This window comes from Danio rerio, chromosome 6 (genome assembly GCF_052040795.2).
Source record: "Danio rerio strain M-AB ecotype USA chromosome 6, GRCz13ab, whole genome shotgun sequence".
NCBI lineage: Eukaryota > Metazoa > Chordata > Actinopteri > Cypriniformes > Danionidae > Danio > Danio rerio.
This window is the reverse complement of record NC_141026.1, coordinates 14,645,604-14,662,500: the sequence shown is the minus strand read 5'-3', so window position 1 is coordinate 14,662,500 and position 16,897 is coordinate 14,645,604. Positions and strand designations below refer to the sequence as shown.

At 35.2% G+C, this 16,897-nt stretch overlaps 1 protein-coding gene and 1 long non-coding RNA gene across 3 annotated transcripts in view; one reads left to right on the top strand and one right to left on the bottom strand.

Annotated features, from left to right (window-relative positions):
• Positions 1-13,663, top strand: part of LOC147843407 (uncharacterized) — a 52,666-nt gene extending 39,003 nt beyond the window's left edge. Inside the window, exons 5-7 of one of the 2 annotated variants that reach the window (XR_015493306.1) lie at positions 893-1,059; positions 2,971-3,044; positions 10,831-13,647. This is a non-coding gene — a long non-coding RNA (uncharacterized LOC147843407). Of the gene's footprint in view, positions 1-892; positions 1,060-2,970; positions 3,045-10,830 lie in introns of both variants that reach the window. The other variant, XR_015493305.1, reaches the window with a different exon arrangement.
• On the bottom strand, positions 7,156-16,114 carry wnt6a (wingless-type MMTV integration site family, member 6a). Its single transcript, XM_087256828.1, has 4 exons — positions 15,362-16,114; positions 14,364-14,584; positions 10,804-11,129; positions 7,156-7,742 (listed from the first exon to the last, which is right to left on the bottom strand). The coding sequence occupies exons 1-4, from the start codon at positions 15,433-15,435 to the stop codon at positions 7,281-7,283; spliced, it is 1,083 nt and encodes a 360-aa protein (XP_087112954.1). The 5' UTR covers positions 15,436-16,114; the 3' UTR covers positions 7,156-7,280.
• Between the last annotated feature and the right edge of the window lie 783 nt (positions 16,115-16,897).

The following is a 16,897-nucleotide window of genomic DNA, read 5'->3' as shown; positions in this document are numbered from 1 at the left end:
ATAAGGAATGAAATAATGCTGTTATTTGGAGCTTTCTGTTCAACAAACAGCCCTAAAAAGTAACATACGGTATATCACGGGTTCCACAACAGAAAAACATGATCAAAATAATTATATTTGGATAAATTCTGAAGCAACATGACATTGAAGACTGGGATAAAGAATATGGGATGTTATTTTTCATGTTGTTACTCTTTATTGTGTTTTTGATTAAATAAATGCTTTTTTGATAAGCAAAAGAGACTTCTTTCCATTTTTAAGTATGCGTTTTTTTCACTATTAGCACCAACTATATCTAGGTAATTAAAATCATGCACGTGCACAAAGCAAAACTGCTGGAAATGATCTATAAATAGACTTATAAACCAATAGATTGTTGAGTGTCTTCAGCTTTGTAAGACAACTATCAGTCATGGGTTCAGCACCTTGGACAGTTCTCACATGTTCAGTTTCAGGTGCCAAGGAAAGGCCACAAGACAAGCTGTTCTTTGTTTGTGTTACTTTACTTTTTACTATTGTACTAACTACTTTTTATTTATACTTCAATTTTGTTGTGTTTTTAAAAAAAAATAAATACATAAATAAATAAATAGAAAACTATTTTTAATTATCATTTTCCTACACCCAGTGATGCTTTCATGCTTAATGGGACCTCTGCTTAATCACTTTAAGTTTCACTCTATGTATGTATTAACAAGCATTTTATAATGAATTAATTGTGAGGTGACATTATTCTATTTAATATCTATATTTAAATATCTTCTATTTAAATATCACTACAGTAAAAATGTCTATATTTACTAACACATTGCTTGGATTATGATAGCATTTTAAAATGACATCTGACATTTTGAAAGATAACAAGTATTATATTTATGTGCCTCAAAAACAGAAAGGCACCCCCTGTGAAAACAAACCTGGGAAGAGATGTGAGGATCCGAGGGAGGAGAAGACAAGATATTCTTAGTTTGTTCCAGTGAATTATTCATTGTAGAGCAGACCACATGCTGTCACAGTGAAACACCAAGGAAGATTGAAAATAATCAAGAGCAAAAGAAAGTAGCAGACTGAAAAGGTCTCTGATTTTCTTGTTATACATTAAAAATAAAGGTGCCAATCTGTGCCAACAGGGGCTGTTTTTGGTTAAACAAAGAACCTTTCAGTGAGCAGTGCTTAAAATAATTGTTTTACTTGTTTGAAGAACCAATGTAATCCTAAAGCAATTCATATAGTTTTATTTAGTACCTGATTCCTATTATTCAATCAACTTGATTTGCTCATTCACCAATGAGGGGTGGGGTTTAGGGGCACACCTCATATTAACCCATTTTCAATTCAATTCACCTTTATTTCTATAGCACTTTTACAATGTAGATTGTGTCAAAGCAGCTTCACATAAAGATTATAGTAAATTGAAACCGTGTCAGTTCAGTTTTCACTGTTGCATTTCAGTTCAGTGTGGTTTAATATTCACTGCTGAAAGTCCAAACACTGAAGAGCAAATCCATCAATGTGCTGCTCCACAAGTCTTGAACTATGCAAGCCAGTGGCAACAGCAGCGAGGAAAAAACTTCACCTATTGGCGAACGTGAAGAATTAAAAAAACCTTAAGGGAAACCAGGCTCAGTTGGGCACGACCATTTCTCCTATGGCCAAACGTCTTGTGCATAGCTGCAGTCTAGGCGCCGGAAGCTGGGTAGCGCTGGACGTCCATCGTGGTGGAGCTGCAAGGTGAGAGAGGTCACCGGCTGGTGTACAGGCTGGCCCTTCAGGATCAATGCGAGGACTCGTCTGTCACTGGGGTCTTACAAGGATCAGACTCTCCACTCCTCCATTACCACCACAGCAGCTGCTCATGATACGGCCTGGTCCAGGATTATGGAAACCTCGGGAATAAGCACAGATGCCGTTCAAATTATAAAGTCTTCTGGGAAGTGTTCCCGGCTCCGGTTGGCCTGAATAATGCAGACTAACAATCCTTTAGAGGATTTGGATTTCAACAGCATTTGTGTTTTATGTGTATGCTAATGCAGAGAGATGTGTCTTTAATCTAGTTTTAAACTGACGGAATGTGTCTGCTTCCTGAAATGTGCTAGGAAGGCTGTTCGAGTTTAGGTGCAAGATAAGAGCAAGATCTTCCCCCTACAGTTGATTTTGATATTCTGGGAATAATCAATTGTCCAGAAATAATTAAGCGTAGTGGATGTGAGGGGCTATAATACACCAGGACCTCCCTTAAATACTGGGCAGCTAAGCAGTTCAGGGCTTTGTAGGTAGTCAATAAATGTTTTTAATTTATACGATAATTATTAGGGAGCCAATGCAATGATGAAAGAACTGGAGTAATATGATCATATTTCTTTCATATAGAAAGCACTCAGGCAGCTGCATTTTGAACCAGCTGAAGTTTGTTAATTGGGCCAGCAGGGCAACCGTCAAGTAATGCATTACAATAATCTAATCAAGAGGTCATAAAAGCATGAATAAGCTTTTCCGCATCAGACATTGATAGCATATTTAGAAGTTTGCCAACATTTTTAAGATGAAAAAATGCAGTTTGACAGATGCTTGAAATTTGGCTTTCAAATGACAGGTTGCTATCAAAAATCACCTCCAATTTTTGACTGAAGATGAGGACTGAACTAAAAATCCATCATGGGGTAAAGAGTGTTCTAGGTTTTTGCGTGTGAGGTTTTTGGGTCCAATAAGCAAGACCTCCGTTTTATCTGAATTTAGTAATAAGTATTTTTTAGTCATCCAATTTTATCAGCTATACAATCTGTTAATTTCGTAAATTCATGCAAGTTATGAGGTTGAGAGCAGATATGAAGTTGTGTGTCATCAGCATAACAGTGGAAACTAACTCTGTGTTTTTAACTTGCTTGTTATGAACTCGTTCACTTTATTTTTTTGGATTTTGTTTTTGTCTTACATGATTTCTGGAATCGCTCTTCCCCGGACTCGTCGCAGTCAATGCGGTCGGCTCCTCTCCGGGTCTCCACTTCACCGACGTACACAATAAGCTAACCGGACAAACTGCTGAGGTGAGCTGTCAGCTGGCGAGCACAAAGAGGAGCGCCGTCACACCGACCCATAGCGTTCGCTTAAAAAAATTAAATGCAGCTATACAGAACGTACCTCTGGCCACGTAAATCGCAGCCTCCAGAAACGTCCGCGGAACTATGTTTTCAGAATGAGCTTGGGTTGGAAGCGAGCGGGCGGGCCAAGGAGGCTGGGTTGTTTTTAAGGATATCGCCTAGTGATAGCATATATAGTGTAAACAGTAACATTTAAGCCCACCGGCAACTATAGTTGTCGAAGTTCATGATTGGCATTTTCCTTTAGCGAGTTACTTTCTACGTTATCCATGTTTAATTTTTCAACGACATGCTAACAAACAGCCAAATAAATGATTTCAAGAATGAAAAAAAAAAGGAATTGATTTACTTCCTCTCACACGAGGCTTTCAATTTCCTACTTCTAATTTCAGGATGCAAAATGGAGGCTTACCCTCCCAAATTAAGGTAATTTTCATATTACTGAAAATTATTTTTTGTTCACAAATGTAAATCAACATAATCATGAAGGTCTCTAGATTCATCCAAAAAAAAAAAAAAGAAACTTACAGGATCTATATTTTTGTGCATAGTTTGTGAAATGTGGTAACTATAGTTGCCGGTGAGCAAATACCTTGTAAGTACATAAATAATAGGGAATCAGGGAATAATGTGTTTATAAGTTAATAAATCAAGATTATTGGTCTTGTTTAATGATCTTTGTTTTCGTAAAACCCTATCTAAACATATCCTAACCATTTAACTGATCTTTACTTTAAAGTAGCCTTTTTTGATACACAATTTGAGACACTGCAAAATCCTCAGAGTAAAAGTAACATCTCCTGCTGGTCCCACTCCTACAAAGAGTTAAAATAACACTGGAGCAGAGTTAAAGTGCTAAGTGAACAGATAATATTGAACTCCTGCTGTTAAAAAGCCGAATCACTGAGGAAAAAGACAAAACTACAGCGAAATTCAGTCACAACCTTAGGCCCTGCTGTCCACACAAACGTGGGTATTGTCTACACAAAAGCACAGTATCAGGTCACTGAAAACCACTTTTTTGAAAACTCTTGTCAGATTTTCAAAAGCACCAGAATCTATGTTTTTTAGAAAATTGAGAAAAAATGTTTCTGTTTACAAAAATACCTGTGGGGGCTGCACGGTGGCGCAGTGGGTAACACGACTGCCTCACAGCAAGAAGATCGCTGGTTTGAGTCCCGGCTGGGTCATTTGGCATTTCTGTGTGATGTTTGCATGTTCTCCTCGTGTTGGCGTGGGTTTCCTCCATTTTGTTCGGTTTCCCCAACAAGTCCAAACACATGCACAATAGGTGAATTGGGTAAGCCAAATTGTCCGTAGTGACAATTTAAACAAATGAGTGTTTATGGATGTTTTCCAGAGATGGGTTGCGGTAGGAAGGGCATCCACTGCGTAAAACATATGCTGGATAAGTTGAGGGTTTATTCCGCTGTGGCGACCCCAGATTAATAAAGCCACTAAGCCGAAAGAAAACGAATAAATAAATGAAAATACCTGTGTACGTGTGGACAGGGCCTAAGGAACTCAACTGAAAACTCAATAAATCTCTTAAAATCTCAGCTCATCAGGATCATTAAACAACTCCACAAACAGAATCAGCAGCTTTACTTGTTACTAAACTGTTTAACTATTTCTGTCAGATGTCTACAAAAGTCTGTAGTGAGATTGACTGAAAATACCTGTTTAGTTAGATGTCACCACTGCGGTATGTATTTACTTTTGTGTATTTACTCCAGAATTTACTTTACTTTTTGACAGATTTTTTTTTTATTTGGATCAAATACTCTCTACTCATACTAGGACTACTATACTAGGATTTTTGCTGTATAGGGAATAAGACATTTTGAATTATTATATATTCATAGTTTTATTAATTAATAATTCTAATAAAATTTTGCAATATTTGTAACAATTGTCTATGAATATGAATTGATCTTTTGAAAGCAGTTGTTTTGAGTTCGAGAGCCAAATGTTCTCCTCCTATTCAAATTTTACATTGAAGGCTTGTTACAACATTTTTGCCCACCGGCAACTACAGTTGCCATATATTCAAATACAATTAAAAAAACTAACTAAATAAATAAAAGCCTGAAGAAAATAAATGCAAAGCATGTTCATATGACACTATTAACAAGGCTACATGGATAAAACATTTTTTTTTTTTTAATTTGGGCTTAAACAAGTTAAATATTGCATATTTTCTCATAGATTTTTTTTCATCTGACACTATGTAAAACGTTACATTTCCTTGTGAAATTGTGCTTTAGCTAGAATGATCTTAACATAAAATATAATAAACATGATATTTAGAGTTTTTTTATGAACCCATCAATGCCAATAAAAACCTTTTTGGATTTATTCAATCATTGTAGGCGACGCATTAGCGCAGTAGGTAGTGCTGTCGCCTCACAGCAAGTAAGTCGCTGGTTCGAGCCTCGGCTGAGTCAGTTGGCATTTCTATATGGAGTTTGCATGTTCTACCTGCATTTCCTCCTGGTGCTCAGTCCAAAGAAATGCGGTACAGGTGAAATGAGTAGACTAAATTGTTCGTAGTGTGAATGAGTGTGTATGGATGTTTCCCAGAGATGGGTTGCAGCTGGAAGGGCATCTGCTGCGTAAAAACATATGCTGGATAAGATGGCGGTTCATTCCACTGTGGCGATCCCAAATTAATGAAGGGACTAAGCCGAAAAGAAAATGAATGAATGAATTCAATCATTGTACAATGTCACAATAAAATTCACAGTGCTATGTTATTCCCCAATGCCTGAAAATAGAGCATGAATAAGATATATTCGTAACAAAATTTTACTGTTTTTCTGGCTTTAACTTTCCAACAACAAAAGTGCCTTAAATAATCGAAAAATGTAGCAGGTTTACTGAAAACTGTTTTAACATTTAATCTGTAAAACATATTTATGATGCTACAATATTTTTAATATTCTTTCCCTTTGCAATATGTACTGGTACCTTTTTAAAAGCTACTTATTTGTTAGATATAAATTTTGTTATTATTATCCCTTATTTGCTATTAGTACCTCTAAAATAAAATTTGATCCTTACACTCTGAACTCTAAGTTTAGACTACTCAAATGATTTAGGTAAATATATATATATATATATATATATATATATATATATATATATATATATATATATATATATATATATATATATATATATATATATATATTATAACTTATAAAAGCATTATTTAAAAAATTATTAAACTATTTGATAATTTTTAAAGATGATTAGTTAACATTTACTCAATTTATTTAGCAGTTTTATATAAAAGTTAAGCACATTTTACATGTTGATATTAAATTAGTAAAATATACTTGACTTTGATTTGTGCAAATTATTGTAAATAAAGCAAAGTAAAGTTAAATAAATCTTAAAATGTTTTTCCCATTGTTGTAGCACAAAAATACATAGTAGTGTTTTGATAGATTAAATATTAAACAAAAATGAAAATGCTGCATGCACACTGATTTTTCTTAATAAAGGACCAGCAGATGGCAGCATGATATACTTAGTTTTATTTTTATTTTTTAAAAAGACAATACATTCAAGCTTTGATGCCCACCTGACTTACAGAGACTGCTCAAAAGTGGTCCATCGAAAAAACAACAACATAGGCTCATTCTGTAAATGTCCCCTCTATACATTTCTGGAAATCGCAAATTATGAAGCCAGAAGTACGTATGGATGCATTTCGTCTTTAAAATGACGCTGTTCGCGCTTACCAGCTGACCTCTTACCTCCATATGGAAGGCTTTCTCGCTGTTACCAGTTTGTGCAGTAGCTCTCCATGGATGTCAGAGGACTTGAGACGCAGAGAGGAGCTGATCACGATAGCAGGGTTTGAGTCCAGTGAAGAACGGTTCCAGAAAGCAGTAAAGACAGAAACAGAAGCCAAAAATAAAATAAACAAGTAAATAAAAGGGTGAGAATGTGGTAAAATCTGAAAACGTAGTAAAAATCAGTTTAGAGAAGAACGAGGGGGGTCAGCCGATTGGTCAGTCAGTCAACAGCGGCCTCTGGTGGATTTACGTGAGAACAGCAGGCATGAATGACACTTGCCAGAGAAATTTGAGATCTTAAAAAGCGAACACAGCGGCCTCTGGTGGATTCACAAAAACAAAAATCATACTGTCCTATTACAGCCACTACACTCTTTTACAAACAGAGGCTGACATTCTTCCTCTGAGAGCATGTCTGGCACTGAACCTCGCAGCACCAGTGAAAGCGACACTCACAGTTTTCCTCCTCTTCCACTGTAAAATCCACGAACCCATTCCCACAGCACAGACTGTCACAGCCGCCCGGCCCCGTCTCTGTCCTGTTACACGCACGACCCCCTGTGCCCTCTGTGCCGCTCCTGTGATTGGCTTTGCAGAAGTCAGGTGACTCTGCAGAATAGATCAGGACATTGGCATCAAGGGGGGGAGCATCCGGATCGATGGACACCAGCGATTTCCCATCATTGCCACCCATCACGCGGACGGCTGTGTGGAAGCTCTGCATGAGCTGATCACCAACCTGACGGAAGAGCGGCATCTTCTTCCAGCAGCTGCGGAGAGTGCAGGACCCAGAAAGACCGTGGCATTTACACTCCGTCCTCATCTGTATCTGGATGGCCTGATCAAAATGGAAGACAATAATAATCTTTTTTTCTGACCTGCTATATTGCATTATATCTCACTAAGATTTGAAAGGATGAAGTGTACTTGTACATCTGTTGATTGTCAAGACAATCAGATTTACAGCTGAAATTATTATCCCTCCTGAATTATTAGCCCCCTGTATATATTTTCCCCCAATTTCTGTTTAACGAAGAGAAGATTTATTCAACACATTTCTAAACATAATAGTTCAAATAACTCATTTCTAATAACTGATTCCTTTATCCTTTCCATGATAACAGTAAATAATAATTGGCTAGATATTTTTTAAGACACTAGAGCATTTAATTGAAAAGCTTAACCAGGTAAATTAGGCAAGTTAGGGTAAATAGGCAAATCATTGTACAACTATGTTTTTTTTCTAGACAATCGAAAATAAAATAGCTTAAAGGGGCTAATAATATTGACATTAAAATGGTTAAAAAAAAAACTTTTATTCTTATAAAGCTTTTATCCTAGCTTGAATAAAACAAATAAGACTTTTTCTAGAAGAAAAAATATTATAGGAAATCCTGTGAAAAATTCCTTGCTCTGTTAAATATCATTTGGAAAATATTTGAAAAAGAAAAAACTTCACAGGAGGGCCAACAATTTTGACTTCTTCACGTATATACTTATTCATTACTTTACTTAAAGGGGCCGTATAATGAAAATCTGAATATATCCAGGCATAGCTGGTTAGTAAGAGTTCAGTATGGAAATGGTATACTGTGAGCCTCAAACACCATCGTTTCCTCGTTCTCATGCAAATCTGGTGAGTGTAAAATCTACTGAAAAAAAACAGACCAATCAGAACAATACACAAACTATTAAACATGAGATCATTAATATGAACTAATAAGCTTATTTTACAATTATATGCATGTTGAACTCTTATTTTGAAAACCAAAAGCCCGTCACATAGCACACTGTATTTGCATTATTTTCTAAATGTTGTAAGCTATGCAGACAGATGTTCAGCTAGCCTTCAGTTGACAGCGTGTCAGAATGTGCAGTGGGATATATAGATTATAAAAGTATTTAATGCTACCAGGAAGGGGCATACAGTCTGTTTTTGTTATAGGTTAACTTATATTGTGAAAAGTTCCATGTATGTTTGTACTGAGATTTTACATTTTGGGGGAACTATACTTTAAATTAATAAAAAGGACACCTACTGTAAGTGTTTTTCCCCCATTTTCTGTTGAAGATTTTTTCAGCGCATTTCTAAACATAATAGTTTTAATAACTAATTTTCAATAACTCATTTATTTTATCTTTGTCATAATGACAGTGAATAATATTGGTACTGATTGGTATTGACCTTAAAATGTTTTTGTTTTTTTTTTTATTCAAAACTGCTTTTATTCCAGCTGAAATAAAACAAATAAGACTTTCTCCAGAAGAAAAAATATTATGACATACTGTGAATATTTCCTTGCTCAGGTAAACATAATTTAAGAAATAAAAAAAAAAAAATCAAAGGTGGGCTAATAATTCTGACTTCAACTGTTTGTGTGTGTGTGTGTGTGTGTGTGTGTGTGTGTGTGTGTGTGTGTGTGTGTGTGTGTGTGTGTGTGTGTGTGTGTGTGTGCATGTGCACTACCGGTCAAAAGTTTGGGGTCAGTAGGAATTTTAAATGTTTTAAAATAAGCTTATCCTGCTCACCAAGGCTGCATTTATTTAATCAAAAATATAGCAAAAATTGTGAAATGCTAATGTACTATAAAATAACTGTTCAAAAATAATTTATCATTTAATCATTTATTCCAGTGATTCTCAGCTTCATCACTCAAGTCTTCAGAGTCACATGATCCTTTAGAAATCACTCTAATATTAAATAGAACCATTGTTATTATTATTATTATTATTATTAATGGTAGTAATGGTAATAAAAGCAATAATGGCTGGAGTAATAATTTCATTTGAAACCGTATACAATAAGAAAGCGGTTATTTAAAATTGTAATAAATATTTAACAATTAATTTGTTTATATATTTAATAAATGCCAACTTGATGAACAGAGTAATTTTCTTATTTAAAAACATGAAAATAAAAAACCTGACCCAAAACCACATTTAAATCACGATGTTTTATAAATCTTTACTTCCAAGTATATAGTTATATAGGTTACTATAAATGCCTGTTTTTCATGTGCAGTGCTCATAGACCCAGTGCAAAAACAACTAAATTATGAAACACTCACTCGCTCTGATTTAACAGGGGTCGCCACAGCAGTTTGAATTACCAATTCATAATGATGCATTTCCACAATAAATAACATCCTAAATCAACAAAGTATGAGACAACAAAATAATAATATAATAATACAATTTCTTACAATAATATTTTTATAAATATTTAAAAAGTTAACTTCAATAATTACAAAAAAAATCTATATTATTATTATTATTATTATTAGTGCAAAATTAGTGGGCTAAAATGTATTTCTATTAATCGCATCCAAAATAAAATAATTTAAGGGTGTGTGTATATTATGTATATATAAATGCACACAGGCATGCATATATTTGAGAATATTTTATTTATTTTTATATATAAAATATATGTGTACAAAACATATAAATTGTAAATATCTATGTAACAACATTGTTTTGTGTACAGTATATTGTTTCTATGTATTGTATATGTGTGTATATCACACATACATACTGTAATAAATATATAGCTAAAACACATATCACATATAATCCACAAATGTTTATTTTGGATGTGATCAATTGTAATTAATCTTTGCCCAGCACTAATTATTATTATTTAATTATTATTTGTATTATTATAAATAAATAACTGTACATGTAAGATCTTCCTACATTTGTACTGCTGAAATACAGATCTTTCCCTGTTCTTTCTGTATATTTATTAGAAAATAAAGGGAAGCAGTAGAATATCTTTTTCATTTGCTTTTGAACCAAATTGGAGAGCAAAAAAATAATACTACAGCCTGTTACTATTAAAAATAATAACTACAGTTTCCTATTCTGTCATATTTCCAAGCCCAGAAATGTAAGCATACCACTCTTCCTGCCTCGTTGTTGTGCAGGTCAATAAGGCTCCTGATGTCGCTCTTGCCCTTTCGCTGCCTGATGTCCATGAACTGACGAGACTTTTCATAACCAAAGTCCACATCGTCTCCACAGCCGCCCCACTCCCAGTGCCAATCATGGAGAGATGAGGCCTGGATGAGCACTTCCTCTGCTGGGGAGACGCGGTACGTTTCTGAGGAGCTCTGAAGGTTCACACAGCCACACTGAGGCAGCGCTCCCTGGCTGCAGGCCTGTGTCACTGCATACATCACCCCGGCAGCTGTGACGGCATACACAAATGCAGTTTCCCGGATATCTAGAAAACAGTCCATAGATCCACAGCTCACATTCTTTTGTTCATAAACAAAGCTGTAGACCTACAAAAAGTGCATTCTGTTGTGTGGATGATCTCATGGTATGGGTATGATTACGATCTCTATCTAAACCAATTTTACTTTGACGTCCCATCAAACTCATCACTTAAATATTTGCGGAATTACAACATTAACAATAACTCAGATTCACATTCCTCGCACATCTCCGTTGTCTAGACCTGCCTAGATACACATTGAACTGCCAAAAGAAAAATTTCCCCTTTAGTGTAAAGCATTCCTCCAAGAGGAATTCAATCTTGGGATTAAATTTAAATTGTACAAAAGTTGGGCTTATAAATTTAGCCAAGTTTTATAAGCCATCAAGTCATGTTTGGATTAAAAAAATATATCATAACAGATTACATTTTCAAAACAGACTTTTTTTATAGTCTCTTCTCTCTCTCAGACACATATGGACTATAAAAAGTGATTAGCGGACTTTACTTAAAGATATGACCCCATTGCACAGTGTTAATTCAAACAAAAATCTAAATGATGGTTTTTATTACTCACCCTCTTGTCTTTCCAAACCTCTGATGTCTTTGTCCATTTTCAGAATACAAATAAAGATATTTTAGGTGAAATCGGAGAGCTCCCTTATCCTCCATATATACAGCAACGGTCACAACTCATTCAAAGTCCAGAAGAATATCCCAAAACATCCTCAAAACAGACCATATTTTATCTTCAGTGGTTCAATCTGAATATTACCAAGCTACAAAAATACATTTTTGCACACATTAAACAAAAACAATGACTTTATTCAACAGTTTGTTCTCCTCAGTGTCAGTATAGGGGGCACACACACAGGGACGTTGCTAGGGTTGAAATGGATAAGGGGCTTAGCCCCAAAGAAGTCCAACTCAAAGCCCCTTAAAAAAAAGTTAAAGTTCACCCTGCTAAAATACCCCCACTTTCAAAACGTGATCTACTCTGATCTTAATAATAGGATAATAAATTGTTTAATAATAAATAAAGAGGTTTTGAGTTGACAGTCTTTTAACAATAAATTGCGAAGCTTTATGACTTGTAACACCAAAAAGGAACAATTTGTATGTGAATTTATATGACGCACATTTTATTGATTACAGTTATTTTATTTCACCAAAACTACACACATTTTATCCTGTGAAAACAAATATTAAGCTTCATCAGTAGTTAGAACTATTTAGTTTGGCGAAACTGTTGTATAATGACCTCATTAGCTTCAGTTCCTAAAAATAATGAATGAATGATGACATTGCAGTGGCGGGACTTTTGAACACCATGTGACAACAGTGCCACTCCCACCTGCCGGTAGAAACAGGTAGTGCTGAACAGCTGACTATTTAATTACCTGACACAAACGCTGCGTTAAGTGGAATGAGCATGATGTATGTGGTCATTTTAAGTGCTTGGATAACAAAATAAATGTTATACAACCTAATTTTAAGTGCAACATATTCCAAAAGATCAGGGGGTTTTGATAATACATCAGGGCTTAAGTCCCCAAAGCCCCACCTTGTAACGCCACTGCACGCACACGTATATGGCCTCTGTCAAATACACATATGCCTCTGCCGTATGATCCAAGTGTACATCATTGCACATTGCTTGTAAACTTGCTCAATATACTGACACTGAGAAGAAACCGTTGAATAAAGATATTTTTTTTGTTTTTTGCGCACAAAAATGTATTTTTTTTTTTAGCTTGATAATATTCCAATTGAACTATTAAAGGCATATGGGCTTTTGAGGATGCTTTTGCGGATGTGGTAACTTTCTGGATTTCCATACAAAATCGCTGGGTTTAAGATCTGATTTCTTTAAAACAAACAGCAATCTTCACTGCCTGGCTGAGATACGATATAAAGTGGGTATCGGACCAAAAAAGAGGCGCTGCATTAAATTATGTTTTTTATAAATGTCTTTAAAATATGCAAATTAATTTTACTCCAGTATTTTTTAATGGAATTTCTAGAATTGCTAGCCTGCTGCTAATGATGGCGCTAGCGTTTACACGGTCTTTCATTTCTTTTTACACTTTACACAACCAAATGAATGCTTAAGTATATTTAACCATGTTTCAATATCAATGGTTTAAAAGGAACCTTATGACATTGAAAACAGTCACATACAGCTTTCACCAGAAGTTCATCATTGGTTGAAAAACACTAGCTTCTCATATAGCCCATTTGTGTTCTGAAGACGAACGAAGAGTTCGGAATGGCATGAGGATGAGTAATTAATGACATAATTTTAATTTGGGGATAAACTAATCCTTTAAGTAAATGTACAATGTGCTTAATTATAAAACAAATACAATTTTTTGGATTTACACATTTTTAAGTAATGCCAACCTGCCACTTTTTAGGACAATGATTTACTCACTTTTTAAGTGAGTAAGTATTGTAACAATGTAGTGTTATGTTTTAAGTAACTAACATTTTTTTATGATGTACTTTCAATCTGCTAATAATTAAAAAAAAAAACATCTACTGCTTTGTTTTGCTTGTTTTATGGGTCAAGAAATCACTTTGGTCAAACTGTAGTATAATCATGCCCTCTAAAGGCCATACAAGGAATTCAACAGCGACACTCACTTTTAAAACCATCATTGTGAGAATTCATATCACATGTTTACAATCTGAAATAATAATAAAAAATGCACAGACACCCCATATAAATCTCTGACTAAGCAAAGAACTGCAGAGTAGTTCAGAATCTGCAGAAACATCATTTGACATGTCAGCAGATCCCAACCAAATCAAAACAAAACCTATTAAAACAACATCTTTCTTGGAATTAAGGCAGATCTGATTACAGGAAAAAAGTACATTTTGCTTTTATGTTTTCTATATTTTCAATCTAATGGTTATTTTGAAATTATGTTTAAGGGGAATTATGACTTACAGTTATAAATTATACACACTGGACACTTTATTGAGTACACCTGTTTAGTCTCAAACTAATAGAACTAATATATGTGGTGAAAATGGAGATTTGCATCATGAATGAGTGTAGTCTATAACTATATGAGGACATCATACTAATATGGACTAATATCTCTGAGTAATGTTTCTAGCATCTTCTTGAATCTGTAGCAAGAAAAATTAATGCAATACTGAAAGCAAAAGAGGCCCAACTCAGCGCTTGCAAGGTGTAGCAAAAAAAGTAGCTTTTGTATTGTTCCTCACCTTGTTGCAGGATCTTGGCCAGGTTTCTGCCCTGACTGGTGCAGTTCCAACGATGGTTATGGAACTGATGTTGGCATTCTCGTATGCCCAGCCGGGCACCTTTTGCCACTTCTTGAATGATCTCAGGCTGAGACTGGCACAGGTCAGTGTGTCTGCCAGCCAACATCCTAGTTTTACGGCAGATGCTATTGGGATCCATTACTAAAGGGTTCCCATTCACCCTGTGGTGTAAAAGAAACAGAAATAGTTCTATAAAAAAATTAAAGATACACATTACCACAAAAAACAATATAGTTTGCATGTCTAAAAACACAAGTTTGTTTATAGCACATTTCATACACAATGGAAATTTAAAGTGCTTTACATAAACAAGATTAACAGAATTATAAAATAAAACAATTATAAGAAATAAAATAATTTAGTAATTAAAATGATTAAAACATTAAAAATTCAATAAAACAGGTTTAAATATAATTATAAATGAAAGAAAGAAAGAAAGAAAGAAAGAAAGAAAGAAAGAAAGAAAGAAAGAAAGAAAGAAATACATTTTCTCTTCAGACTTCTTTGTTCAAGTGATGGCCCACCCTCTTCAAGCCAAACCATTTATTTATTTATTTATTTATTTATTTATTTATTTTACATTTATTTAATTGCGTCGTCATCTAAAAATATTTATTAAACTGAATGCAAAGTCAGAAATGCATCAATTTTTGCTTTAACCATTTTATCTTATTCACAAAAATTAAGTAGCTGGAAGGGCATCCGCTGCATATAAAAACATATGCCGGATAAGTTGTCAGTTCATACCACTGTGGAAGCCCCGGATTAAAAAGGAACTAAGCCGAAAACAAATTAAATTAAAATAATTAAAAGTTGCTGCTTTTCAGAAATATTCGTTTACAAAGATTTTTTTAAATTTATTCAGCTCAATAAGAAGAAGAGGAGGAGGAGGAAGAAGAAGAAAAAGAAGAAGAAGAAGATGAAAAGCTGCAGTTTACCTTCTTTGCAGAGGTATGAGAGTCGTAAAGAGGATAACATGGAACCAGGTGACGTGCTTTTGCTTTGAAAGCATCCTATATACACTTACGGCTCAAATCCTGAATTTGACCCATTGATATGTCCCTAGTTTGTCGGCAAATCCACGAACTAGCATCCTATCTCCCAAAAATAGAGTACAGTATAGTATGAAAACGTCTAAAATGCAACGTCGCGTCATTAAGAATTAGTTACCATCCTTCGGCAAAAAAAGGTTGAGGCGCGAAGACAATAATAACCATCTCTGCTATTAGCCTGGCCCAATCCAAATAGCAACATCAAAACTGTCAACTTGTGATGAGATAAAACAACAAGTGTGTTACAGAGTAAACTCACGCAGCTCTCTTCTGAACAGCGCGTCTATCGTTGCTTATTAACATCTATTGGCACGCGCGCATTCCACCTCTGTTGACGTAGCGTCAGAAAAATCCCTGTCAAGAAAAAAAGTTCAGGAGTTTGTAAACAAACGGTGCAGAAACTCTACATGACTCTCGCTCGGTTGATGTAAACCCGAGAACAAAACAGCCCTTATTTGTTTTGGAAACAAAAAGGATTCCCGTGGATTTATGTAAACCAGGTCTTTGTTTTGGTTTTATTTCTCGTTTTCATCAGCCCTTAAATTTAAATTAGTATCATGATGTCCAGCTGTCGTTTTTGATATGTTTTTCATAAAGTGTTCTCTTGCTTGTGTTGACCTTGGCAGTCCTCTTGGCCCTAAAGCTATATCAGTATTCTCCGCTATCAGCCAGAAGAGCATTTCCAAGCCAAGGAATGATTTTCTGATGACCATGCCAAATCTTCACATCAAATTTTAGGAGCAGAGAAAAACTTTAATTGATGCCTTGCTTTATCGTCATCTTGTTTACATTATCAAAGTTTGATAAAACTCCTTTTATTAGAGTCTTGTCTTTCTCTCAGGGCAAACATGGGATGGATTGAGACACCATTTATGGCCAATGATGCTTTCTTGTTTAATCTTTTTTTTTTAATGACATAATATTTTAGTTTTTGTGCTTGATATTATAAACTGGCAGTCTTTGTAGTTTGACAGAACAACAAAGACACACACACACACACAAAAATAAAACCAATATAGATCAATAGGGGCCTCATGGTGACGCAGTGGGTAGCACGGTCAACTCACAGCAAGAAGACTCGTCTGTCCCTGGAGCATCACTGGAATCAGTCTCATACTCTCCACTCCCCCCATGACCACCAGCGCAGCAACAGCTCAGGATACGGCCTGGTCCCGGATTATGGAAACCTTGGGATCATCTTGTCGCTGGTCTTGGATCCAATCAGTGACTCCGCATAATCTGAGGACCTCGGGATGAGTATCCCCAGGTGTAAATGGAGAAGTGTGTATGTGTGTGTGAATAAGTGTGTATGGATGTTTCCAAGTAATGGGTTGCAGCTGGAAGAGCATCCGCTGCATAAAAACCATATGCCGGAAAAGTTGGCGGTTCATTCCGCTGTGGCAACCCCAGATTAAAAAGGGA

What these genes read in the sequence shown, in the direction of transcription:
- wnt6a (XM_087256828.1), bottom strand. Translation starts at nt 15,435, where the DNA reads ATGCTTTCAAAGCAAAAGCACGTCACCTGGTTCCATGTTATCCTCTTT. An exon ending in GGCCAAGATCCTGCAACAAG is followed by an intron (nt 11,130 to 14,363) that starts GTGAGGAACAAT and finishes ACTGTTTTCTAG; the next exon opens with ATATCCGGGAAACTGCATTT. An exon ending in ACAACGAGGCAGGAAGAGTG is followed by an intron (nt 7,743 to 10,803) that starts GTATGCTTACAT and finishes CATTTTGATCAG; the next exon opens with GCCATCCAGATACAGATGAG.